General features: G+C 39.7%; 1 protein-coding gene across 2 annotated transcripts in view; it reads right to left on the reverse strand.

Annotated features, from left to right (window-relative positions):
- Positions 1 to 1509: 1509 nt before the first annotated feature.
- Positions 1510 to 13099, reverse strand: part of tle5 (TLE family member 5, transcriptional modulator) — a 45174-nt gene continuing 33584 nt past the window's right edge. Inside the window, exons 4-7 of one of the 2 annotated variants that reach the window (XM_061684215.1) lie at positions 10852 to 10896; positions 6273 to 6335; positions 5743 to 5817; positions 1510 to 4218 (exon numbers count right to left, since the gene is read on the reverse strand). In XM_061684215.1, coding sequence (XP_061540199.1) covers positions 3994 to 4218; positions 5743 to 5817; positions 6273 to 6335; positions 10852 to 10896 — 408 coding nt within the window. In that variant the 3' untranslated portion in view covers positions 1510 to 3993. Of the gene's footprint in view, positions 4222 to 5742; positions 5818 to 6272; positions 6336 to 10851; positions 10897 to 13099 lie in introns of both variants that reach the window. The other variant, XM_061684214.1, reaches the window with a different exon arrangement.

The raw sequence follows: 13099 nt of genomic DNA on the forward strand, positions 1-13099 counted from the left end.
TTAGCAACAGAGTTCCAGTGGGCCCAGCAGTTAAATCTTTAACGCGTATATGTGAACGTCATCCTCGATGAAGTGAGATATTTATACTTTGAGCTGCCGTTTTGGTCAGTAACATACGGATACTGAACACAAATAGCACAGTTGTGCAATATGTCACATCCGTGAGGTGGCTGGATTATCTTGGCAAAGGAGATGTGCTCACATAGACAGATTTGTGCAAATTTGAGAGAAAAAAAAGGCCTTTTGTGTACAACCCCAATTCCAATGAAGTTGGGACGTTGTGTTAAACATAAATAAAAAACGAATGCAATGATTTGCAAATCACGTTCAACCTACGTGAAATGAATACACTACAAAGACAAAATATTGAATGTTCAATCTGAGAAACTTTATTTTTACCAAATAATCATTAACATAGAATTGTATGGCTGCAACATGTTCCAAAAACAACTGGGACAGGTGGCAAAAAAGACTGAGAAAGTTGAGGAATGCTCATCAAACACCTGTTTGGAACATCCCACAGGTGAACAGGCTAATTGGGAACAGCTTGGGTGCCATGATTGGGTAGAAACGTTTCAACATTAAATATCTTGTCTTTGTATTGTATTCAATTAAATATAGGTTGAAAATGATTTGCAAATCATTGTATTCGGTTTTTACTCATGTTTAACACAACGTCATTGGATTTGGGGTTGTACATAGAAAGAAAATAAATAGTCCAGCTCATGAAAACTGGAGCAAAGCCAAAAGCATTGCTTGCTCAGTATTGTTCCAATTTCCTTGGCAGTTAACTCTTTCATGTCAAATAGTGTCTACGAACTGACATATTTGCACTTTGACCTCAATGATGTCACCGATTAATTGACTTTCATTACATTATAGTTGACTAAAAAATAACCTTTATTTGTTCCACTAGAGTAGATGGAGGCTTTTCTTTGAGGAAATTCAAGGTCAGTCAAGGTGAGGTTTTTATATTTAAAAAAAAAAAAAAGCACAAGGGAGCGCAGTTATGATTTGATTGACTTTATTTGTAAGGCACCAGAAGTCCTTCCTTAATGCACAACATTTCATATTATTTCACATAAATGTCTGCTGTACTTTTAATAGTTTCCTTGTTTTTTTCCATTTTTTTTTTCCATTGTTGTTTAAATGTAGGTATGATGTAGGACACAAAACATTTTCACTTTCAGGTTTTACATTATACACAAAAAGTATTTTAAAAAAAAAAAGAAAAAGAAAAAAAGACCTTACAAAGCTTACAATGCTTCACGCTATGAGCTAGAAAGTCGGGGGTCGCGAGAAGGGCAAGGAAAAGGGGCAAAGGTACTGCAATTGTCAACACCTCCCAATAGCAAGAATGATCCAGAATATACACATAAAGCTTTCTATGTATGTAAAGAAGTAAATGTACGAGGTGGGGATGACCTCCAAGTATGTGAACTAATACATCCGGGTTGGGGAACCTTTTTCTTATCACTAAATGAAATAAAAACAAATTATTATTATATGATCAGCAAGTGTGTGTGTGTGTGTGTTTTTTTTTTCTTTAAACAGTTCCAATGATGAGATTTGGATTTTAGTATGGCAGGTTCATGTCATGTGGTCTCGGATTCCCACCAATAAAATATACTACAATTCAACATAGCAATACCAAGTGCAGTGATCACAAAAAAAAAAAGCTTCTTTTTAAGAAAATTAATACAATTTGCTTCCCCTGTGGACCATGCATTGATGTGCGTGTGTCTGTGGCATCACTACAATGAGCAACAGCATGAAAGAGAAGCAGGAGGATGATGCGCTGCATTCACAAGCAGAGAAACATATTATTTCAACAAGCTATAATTGTGCACACATAAACACACGCACGCGTACACGAGGGGAATGTATGGATTTTGTCCTCCTTTTGTTTGGACAGCAAATACACACGCTGGCCCCTGCTGTCTAACACACACACACACACACACACACACACACAGACACGCACACAAAACATACATGCTGCTTTAATGAGGCGCTTTTATTTGCCACCCAGGAGTATTAAGGACACACTGGAAGCTTTGTGTGCGTGTGTTGTTTTTTTTTGTGTGTGTATATCAGAATAATGCCATTTTTTCCCCTGTTAAGTCATAATTTTCAAGAAAAAGTTAAAAGTCATTTTGTAATTCTGAGAAAGGTATTAAAATAATACACAAAATGAGAAGTTTTTTTTAATAACAGACAATAAGAGGTGACACTAAAAGAATTAAGACATATTATTCGAGAGAGTAAAGTAATTTTTTTCCAGGTTAAATGTCATTTTTTGAGAGAAAAATCATATGAGAATGGTTGTATCACCCAAGCAAGGCATAAGAGAATTTATATATAAAAAAAAAAAGACAAGTCAATTTATTTCTGAGATGAAACGTTTGTGTGTGGGGCGGGGGGGCATAATATGAGAATAAAGTCGTGTCTTGGGGTTGAAAAAAACTGTAATAGGAAAATAAAATTTGATTTTTGATGAAAAAAGGTGACAAGAATAAAGATTTCTAATAAAGAAGTCAGATCTTTCACGGTAAAAACATTATATTATGAAGAAAGTGGTATTTTTTCAAGATGGAGATATTTTTCCGGAGAAAAGCTGTAATATTGCGGTTGTGTTATTTGGAGGAAAAAAAGTGATTTATTTTTCTCTCTTTTTTTTAGGAAATACTTTGGCTATTCTTTTGAGAAAAAAAAAGTCATGGTATTCAGAGAAAAAATATGTTATTGTAGAGACAGCGAAAAGGTTGCAATATCACGAAAACAAGAAAAAAAGTCATGATTTTACAAGGTTCAAGTCAACAAAATACAATATTCTCGTGCATTGCCCCTTTCCTCAGTGTGATACTCCATACATTTAATACAAAAGACGCATTATTTATCTGCCTTTGCCTTTTACACGAAGGCGGGACACATTCCTCTGTAGGTGCTGCTGTTTAGGGTAGCAACCGATTTCAAACAGGATCAGCAGTTTAATGTCTGTCTGGGTGGACAATAGCATCGATGAACAGACTATTACACTTACAACCCATTTCAACTCCAGGGTTGTTTACATGCTTCTTTAGGTGCTGCTGTTTTGGTTAGCAATGGAGTTCAAATGTTCAGACGCATGCAATCTTATTAAAAAAAAAAACAAACAAAAAAAAAAACAAAAAAAAGGTTTACAGCATAATTAAGTTTGTATGAGAGGCCTGACAAACAATTCTAGTGTTTACCATGACCGCTGCGTTCATGAAAACTGAACAACGGAAATTTCCGACCTCAGGTTAGCGTAAAAGTGCATTGGAACGCCGCTCAAAGCCAGGTCCTACTGCAAATCTAAGTACATACACTTCACTCAGAGAATAAATTTGAATATTAAAATGTCAAGATGATATGAACTAGACGTATTGGCTGTAATGGATATCAGCGTTTATCACTATATAGAAAGTCTTCATAAGGGTCGCAGGGGAGCTGGAGACGTGGTACACCCTGGACTGGTCGGCAACCAATCGAAGGGCACATTTTAGTTTTTGGAATGCGTAATGCATTCCATATTGACTCAATTATTATTATTCCTGATTAATCAACAATCAATTTGAGAATGGATTCACTGTTTATCATGCCTGTCTCATTTCCAAAAGGTGCCATTTCCTACTTCCCAGCAGTCTAGAACGCAGCGTCAGTCATGTTAAACGTGGGTAGAAGAGGAGGAGGGAGGAAGGAGGAATAAAGAGCATGAAGCTTCATCAATTAAACATTCAATAAAAAAGAGATAGATGAAAATATGAAGAAAGTCAGAGTCCGGTGAGAAGCTCGGAGGCCATTTTGTCTCCGTGGAGAGCGGAAGTCAGGGGGTCTCCGCGTTAAAATTGAGCGAGAGAGAGAAAGAATAGAGCTATAGATACAGATGAGAGAGAGACAGAGAGAGAGCGAGAGAGAGATAGAGCGAGAGAGCGAGAATAGAGCTATAGATACAGATGAGGGGGTCACCGCTTAGTCAGACTTGTCGCCGTCCTCCTCGCGGTGGCTGTCGGCGGCGTCACGCGAGGCCTTCTCCTCCTTGGCCAGCTGCGCCTGGGTGGCCAGCAGGGAGGAGAGGGAGAAGAGGCCGGAGGAGGTGGTGACGGCGGGCAGGCTGGGCTGGGTCAGGCCCAGCGGCAGGGGGGTCATGGGCAGCGCCAGGCCCTGGAGCTGAGACAGCTGGTGGGCTTGGAGCTGCTGCTACACGGAACACAAGCGCACGCCACTTAGACTCGACACGCCCACAAACGGAATAGAACGGTATCTCCCCTGACGCCAAAGCGCTAATGGATCACGCATTCATACATTCACTGCCATTGACGGCTTTAGAAGTCAAATATCCATGTTAACTGGGAGGGCTGGCCGTCAGTGAATGAGTTTTAAATGCAAAATATACATATATATTTTTTAAAACAAAAATCTGATTTTCGATTCTCCTATACGCGGTTTACTTTTTACAAACTGACGATAAGTTTTTTTCTGTGGGGGGAAAAAAAAAGCCTTACACTCACACATTCCTTATTTACAACCAAAATTACATCACAAGGTAATTGTCCACAACAAAAGGCAATCTTCAAATAAAATCAATTGACATTAAAAAATATATATCTTAATAGAGTGGCAATACATACTGAGTGACAACTTGTGTTTGCATGCTGATTCTCACACACATTGTGTTTGTAAATAATGCATCAAAGTGCAGCAGACACCAAAAGCCACAGAAGTCTAATGGCTGCATACACTCAAGTGACTTCAACATGTTAAATCTTTGGGCTCACAAGTGACGTTGCGTCACCACAATAAATTCTGATTTTTTTTATTTTCCACAGAGGAAAAAACGATGAATATTATGTGAATGAATTCATCATTTTCCGAGAAGAAAAATCCAGAACACTATGAGAAAACTATAAAAATAAAGTTTTTGGAGAAAAACTCGGACTGAATAAAAATTTTTAGAGAAAGAAGTAAAAGCCAGAACTTTACAAGAATAAAGTTTCATTTTCCCCCACCAAAAAAGGTCTTAATAACACAAGAATAAAATCATGTTTTCAAGAAAATGTTGTAATATTACAAGAATATAATTTTTTCAAGCTAAAATGTTGGATTTGGCAAAGAAAGTCTTAATATTATGATTTTCCTAGTTTTTAAAATTACAATAAAGTTTTATTTTTTCCAAGATAAAAAGTCAAAATAATAGAATAGGGTCAGATTTTTTAATGAGGAATAAGTTGTATTCCTCTCAAAGAAAGTCTTAATATTATCATAATTTATTTTAAAAAATTAAAGAGAAAAAGTCGTATTTTGTGTGTGTGTGTGGGTCCTTAGTATTAAGAGGATATTTTTGTTCTATTATATTATATATATTATAAAAATATGCTGCAAGCTGATGAAATGATATCAAACAAAGTATTTTTTAAAAGAAAAATAGTCTTAATATTAGGAGAAGGGTTAGGGTTAGTGGTAATATCAGGAGAATAGAATTCAAAGAAAAAAAAAGCCCCTACCCTAAAAGGATTAAGTAATTTTTTTCAGCTGAAAAAATTCTTAATCAGAGCCCATTTGGTCTATAGCGAGGAAAGCTGTTTTGAGACAAGTAGGTAATGCACTCTTAAACATTTGACTAACAATAAATGTCAGGAAAAACAAGAATAAAAATGACATGCACTATTACAGAAATTAACAAGAAATCGCCAATCCAAAGGGAGGGCCAGATCATCATACCCTTATGATGGAGTTCATCTCTGGAGGGGTGACCTGCTTGGCCCTCTCGATGGCCGCCAGGACCTGCTGCTGGTGCTGCACACGGGTTGGGGGTGGCAGGAAAGCGAGAGACACAATGAAAGAAAAGAGGGGAGGACGGGTTAGATCAATATAAATCATCCAGACAGAGATCCCGACAAACCTTTCAGCTATTCACACGCACGCGCGCGCGCACGCACACACGCACACACACACACGCTCGGAAAAGCCTTGTGTGACATCAGTGAATGGATGGTGTCAAGTAATGGGTGATGGTCAACCCCCTGGTGGCCAGATAGATAAGAACACGACGGCTTATCTGAATCTCACAGCCATTTATTATTACACACGAAGACAAACACGTATGGTAGTTGGGGGTGGGAACGATGAGGGAAGGGGTCAGTGCTGTGTAGGGGTAACGAGTGAAAGTGATCTCACTCCAAATGCTAGGGGGTCTCTGCCAGAGGGTCGTGTGTGTGTGTGTGTGTGTGTGTGTGTGTGTGTGTGTGTACCTCCTGAGACAGGTATGGGAGGACTTGTGCACAGATCCCGTTTAATCTCTTTACGATCTCAGCCTGTGGAGGAAAAGGGGAGATGTTATTGTTAAAAGACAAGCACTATATCATACAGTAATAAACACTAGTAAACACCAGTGGAGTTGTCTTTCTTGCAAGAAAGCGATACAATTGTACAGGCAAGAAAGAGGAAAAATTGTATAGAGCAAACACTTAGAATGCGGTCTTCAAGCTCTGACTGCTCACACAAAAGCTGCTGTCACTCTTACAACAAAATCAGGAGCCATCAGGTGATCACAAACATACAATTGTTTAAGGGTTACTTGGAACAGAGTAAAAAAACAACATACTCCTGCATGGCAACAAAGATGTTGCTTCACCAAGACATTTTTATCTGATTACATGTTGTAGCCACTTGCAGTTACTACTTCCTGTTTTTGTTCCCATTCCCGTATGCCTGCTAGTCTCAGTTTGAGCCGGTAGTGACCAATTCTGTGAAATGTGATTTGGCTCTTCTGTGGAGTCGTGCATTCAAGTCTTGTTAGAGCACAGACTCTTATTTTTTAGTCACATTATATAGAGAGTCATTTGAAATAGCTAGTCATATTTTTTTCCAGATAAAACTGTTTTTTCAAGACAAACATATATTTTCTCAAGATATAAACCAATATTTTCCAAGATAAAAAGTCATACTTTTTCCAGATAAAATGGTGGGCCAGTCAATCACAGGATCACATATAGATCACAGATAAACAAGCATTCTTACTCACACCTATGGACAATTTAGAGTCTTCAATGACCCGAACGCATGTTTTCAGAAAGTGGGAGGAAGCCGTACCTGAAGAAAACCCACGGGAGCACATGGAGAACATGCAAACTGAGATTTGAACCCAGAACCTCAGAACTGTGACGAACCACGAAAACAACGTGCTGCCCGGCCAAAGCCTCGGTTTTTAAAGGTTGTATTTTGCCAAACCAACTTATTCTAGTGTTTGGGATGTAATATTGTTTTCATTGTAAAGATGTGAAATATTAATTAAAATCATCCACGTATTCCGAAATTCCAGACATATTTCTGCAGAGGTCTGATATCAGGTCATTCGATTTTCTCGAGCTTATCTACGTCACCACCGAAGATCTCCGGCTTTCCTTTCCGCTCCCGATCCAGCGCTGTCAACATAATCATGTGTGCTCTCACATGTGGGTCTTCTACACGGAGGTAACCAATCAGTGGAAAGGGGGCAGTTCTAGACAAATATGGGCAAAGCGGCTACAAAACTGGGTCAAACAGAAGTAAGTAGCTGTCAGAGGGGCCTTTTCTGGACATGACAAAACCAAGGTGTTTTTTTTTTTTTTAAATGAAATTTACACTTTTATCCTGAGAGAGTCACTCTATGGAGGTCAAAATAGCCAAAACATTCAATACATTTTGAAGCTAAAACAGTCCAGTGGGATAAGCAGCCCTATAATGTTGTTGTTGGTTTTTAACTACTGTATGATGTGTTGAAAGGGGGAGGGAATTATTTTTTTTTTATATATATACATATAAAGATATCCCAGGACTTACCCTTTAAACCCTCGATACAGTACATGAAAACAGCCATTTTGTGATTCCAAGCACACACTCATTTGTATGAGCAACAGCAGGTATGACCTTCTCAAACTCTCTATCACACACACACACACACAGAGACACACACACACACACACACTAATTGTGCACAATCCCTGCTATCGTCCTCACATGCAGGTCTATTATCACATTTGGCTGCTAATCACCCAATCCGAGCGAGATATGCAAATGAGCGGTAATGGCGTTAGAGCGTAATTGGTGGCGAGATGAGGTGAGAGTAGCAGTCATTAGGCATGCAGAGCGCGGTTTCCTCCTCCAATCAAGCGCTCCGCTTGGCTACGACATACACTAAACAGACACACACACACACGCACGCACTTGCACACACGCAGAGACAGACATCTTGAAAATGTCTCTGTGGGACCCGGCGAACGCTAACAAATATTCCACTTTTCCCGCCGCCTTTACGCTGCTTTTATCTGCGCTCCCTGTCATCTTCCTGAGCTTTGTTCTCACGTTCCTTCTTTCTCTGCTCATTGTTCTCTGGCAGACTTCTTCAAGTGTTGTTTCTGCACCTCGCCTGGTGACACAGCAGGATATCGTACGCATCAGGAAGGTAGAAAAGTGGTCATCGAATGCTGGACAGACGTCGCTTCAAGGATCGTTAATTCCACTTGGAGATACTTTTGCAGCTTTTTTGATGCCAATTTAAATAAGCCTTGACAGTAAAAATGTAGGCAGCCGTTCACACGGGGGATCAAAGAGGAACATGTTTGAGTATATTCCTGTTACCTACAACATGCACTAGCAATGACTGACTGATGGTGCAGCTCAATAAATTCAGATATAGTGGAAAACAATTTATTTCAGATGTTAAATTTAGTAAAACTCTTTATAGGGGTGGGCAAAGCATGTCTTGTAAGAGCCCGAGTACATGGAGAAAACCCACACAAGCATGGGGAGAACATGCAAAGCCCACACAGGAAGGCTGCCTGAGGCAGGACCCTTAGAATTGTGAGGCAGACATACTAACCACTTGTCCAGCAAGTGACCCTAAGGTAAAATTGTTTGTTTTAAAATATGAAGGGATTGTGTTGGCCCTTGAAAGTTCCGCTGTATGTGCTTTTCATTCCATTTCATGACACAAATCCCATTTCCAAGGTTTTCTAGAAACAGAATAGAAAAGTAAAAGCACTCCAGCTCTACCGCCGACTCAGCCTTGTGACGAGCAGAAAGAGAAAGAGAAGAGGCGTGAAAGGAGGACAAGAGCGTACTGCCATCGAGGAGAGAAGCCTTCCCTGAATAGAGGACAATGAAGAGGGAGGGAGTGATGGAGGGAATGAACGAGAGGAGGGAAATAGAGTCAGAGGTGGCGAGGAGGGAGGGAGAAAGTGGCGGCGCACAATGGGCCTCAACATGAACGCTCCTCCACGCTCGTTTCCACACATCCCCTTCCATTTCAACTCTCTAATGGGGCTAGCGCTTCTCCGCATCCACTCACACAAACAAATTACACACACTGAAACACCAATATCTACAATATACTCATGCACACTAACACAACATAACCCAAAAAAAGAGAACAAAAGAAATCACGAGCAGACACCAAGTGAACACACGTATGCAGCAGCACACGCTTCCCTGAAGGATTCATCCCTACAAGATAAAGGAGATAGATGACCCACTGTGTTTGTGTGTCTGTGTGTGCATGTGTGTGTGTGCATGACAGTCCTGTACATCCAACCTGAGTGCATACATGTGAAGGGGTTTAAATCATGGGGGCCGCCGATCTTCACGGATGTCCATTAGTCAAAGCTTACATGGTTCTCCTCATATGCCTGCCAGTGTATGCGTCAATGATAATACCATGCGTGTGTGTGTTTTGAGGGAGTGGATGAAGCCCATGATCGCTCTTCTCGCTCCTGCAGCCAAAGCATAAATTACTCCCCTAGCTTCAGTCAAAGCAGCTGATGTATGAGCCCTGGGGTTTCTCATCTCAGCACGCCAACTCTTCGTTCCCTGTTACAACCAAGGCTTTCCTTTACCTTTCAATTCTGTAAAGCTTGTAGAAATCAGCAACACGATGAAGTGAGGCTGTATTAAATTCTTGCTAGCAGTTTTAAAAGTGCTCGTTTAACTTTAGAAACATATTGTGGCATTCAGTTTTTTTAAATTTCCAAACAGATGAGAAATCCCATTGAAAACCAATAAAAATGCAATTTTGGATCCCACATATATCTTAAAATAAACTAATACAATTCTTTATGCTAAGATTTAAATTTGGACGACTGACATTTGTCCATCCAAAGCATGCAGCAAAATGTCAAATTGTTGCGACTTTCGCTTTTCTACTCAGGGGTCACCACAGTGAGTCACTCGCATGATTTGTTTGGCACAGTTTTTATACCAAATGGCTTTCCTGACGGAACCCACCAATTTTTTATTTATTCATTTTTTATTATATGGGGCGTTGGCCAGGAATTAAACCCACGTAGTCAGCATGAAAGGAAACTGTAGGTAACACTATTCCACCAGTGCCTTACATCTAACTAAAAAAAAAAATAATAATAATAAAAATAAAAATTCTTTGAGTTTTGATGGATGATTACTAGCATTTGGACTACATTTTGCCCAATTTAAAGCATGCAATTAAATGTCAGACATTTTCCTGTTTTCTGAAAGGGTGCATCACTACTGAGGGTGTCACAAGTGCTGTTGATAAAGGTATGTAAAAAAAGAAAAAAAAAGAGTGGGAGTTTTTTTTTTTTTTTTTTCTCCATGTCCAACTTTTTTCGTCAGAAGTCTCAAAAATATATTACAAATAAGCGTAAAGTAGTACAATGTTTGTAATTGGATACAAGCGAGGGAGGATGCCGAAATGACCATCTCAGGTTTGGCGCAAGGTAGTCTTTCCTTTGTTAGTGGTCACTCAGCGAGAATGCACTATTCTGCAAAAGCAACATGCTGTACTAACGTACAATATAATGTTGGCCATTGACTCACCTGTTTGTGCATCTCAATGTTGAGCCCGTAGGACATCTCGTAGTACTGGTATGGAAATAAGAAGACAGAAAGACATTTCTATTAGCATGGTGTCAAACAGATTTTGATAGATGTATGAGTTTAATTCATTTTCTGACCATGGTCAAAACTCAAAACACACGTATCTAAAGTCATCGTTTCTCTTTGAAATTAATGGAAAGGCCATTAATCTGTTCCAGCCCTGCAAAAAACACCAAGAAAAAATTTTTTAATGTATTTTTTAATGAAAGAAAACAGCACTAAAGAGTATTTTACTGTGTAAAAAGATATAGTAGAGTGGACCTCCGCATAATCACGGTTCGCCACGCGTATATGCACTTATTTACAGTTTTTTTCCCCACAATTTCTTTTTTTTTCTCCAATGTTTTTCATTTCTTCATGGGAACCAACCCCGAAAACATTTATTGGCAGTTTGTCTTCAAATTATTCAAAATACTTTGGGGAGTTTATAAAAAAATAAATAAATAAATAAAAAAAGATTTTTTTCCTTCTATTGCAATTACAAAGGGCATAAATTATCCACTGAGTTTTGCTATTCACAGTCCGGCTTGGTCTCTAACCCCCGAAAATAACTGGAATCCACTGTAGTAACATAAATAAATAAGAAGTACAGAAATAAATAGCTTGAAATATTTTTTTTTATGTTAATCCAATGGACATTGTGCTGCTCCTTCTGGTGTGCGCGCACCTTGGCTACCGGGGCGCAGTACACAGTGCCGTGAAAAAGTATTGGTCCCCTTCTCAAATAATCAGTTTTCCCACTTTAATGTTTAAGATCATCAAACAAATTTAAATATCAGACAAATATAACCCAAGTGAACTTAAAATGGTGTTTCTAAATGGTGAATTCATTTATCAAGTCAAAAAAACTATTCAAAGTTAGCTGGCCGTGTGTGGAAAAAGTAATGGCCCCCTAAACCTAATAACTGGTTGGGCCGCCCTCAACAGCAGCCACTGAAATTGTGTTTTTTTTCTACAATATAACTGCCAATGAATCTTTCACATCCCTGTGAGATATTTTGGCCCACTCTTCCTTGCAGAATTGTTTGAATTCAGCAAAAATGGAGGGTTTGAACAGTCTGAATGTGTTGCAGCACCGGTTGTGTTCAAATATCTGTTGTTTAAAGGATTATAACTATCACAACAATTATGCTAGTTTGGTGAGCCACTCACTGGTGTTTTACGGTTTGGTTAAATACACAAAATGTAATTGTTGTTTTATGTTGTTTCATGTTTTACGTTAATAGTACATTTCAAGAAGGCAAGCACTCGGCCTCTTTTTTGAAGATTTCTTTTAACCTTATTTTTTTATCTGCCAAATTGCTACTTGTTGAGAACTTCGCTGCCGCCATCTTTTGGTCATATCTCAAATCATTGCTCACAACCCAAGGTAAAAAAAAATGCCATCTGACAGCTCGCTTCTTAAAAACTCTTGAGTTGGGTCACTCTTAAGTTGAGGTATCCCACTATATATGAGGAGACAAAGTCGAAGACAGGACATTTTTTTGTAGGACGCGATGTAAAACTGTCATTTTTTAAGGCGTTGTTACACAAACAGATGTCCAAAATGGCCCCCCGCAGTACTCTAGTTTAGGCAGCTGATATTCAGGTAACAATTTGGTAAGATGAGTGGATCCTAACATGAAAAAGGAAGTGAACAAGAAAAGTAATGACAATAGGCTTCTGTTGTGATTGTGTGTGTGTGTGTGTGTGTGTGTGTGTGTGTGTGTGTGTGTTGAGTGTTAATGAGAGGGGCACCCTCTCAGCGTAAACCCAGTTAATCACCCACTCAGTCTGCGGGAGAGCCTGGGCTCTGTGACTGGAAAACAAACACACACACACACGTGCACACGCTCACGCATGCACAGACACACACACTCAGTTGAGTTGTGTTCAATCTTACGCACATACACAACCTTGCACGCACACACGTTTTCTGTGTGCTTTTCTGTGTAGCGCACGAGCCCATGTAGAAGCTCCCTAAAGTAATTACAGCGCTTGGGAAATGGAGGTGCTGCCGACCGGGGGAGCAGGGGCAACCTGATATGCTATTAGAGATGGTTGTGTGTGTGCGCGCGTTTGTGTACGAGCGAGACGGGGGGGGGGGGAGAGTGAGAGAGTGAGTGGGAGGGGGAGGGAGAGGGGGGGAGGGAGAGGGGGGGAGAGAGAGCACCATGGCGAGGAAAAGGGATTGAAAGGGAGGCTTTCA

Source organism: Phycodurus eques, chromosome 8 (assembly GCF_024500275.1).
Source record: "Phycodurus eques isolate BA_2022a chromosome 8, UOR_Pequ_1.1, whole genome shotgun sequence".
Taxonomy (NCBI): domain Eukaryota; kingdom Metazoa; phylum Chordata; class Actinopteri; order Syngnathiformes; family Syngnathidae; genus Phycodurus; species Phycodurus eques.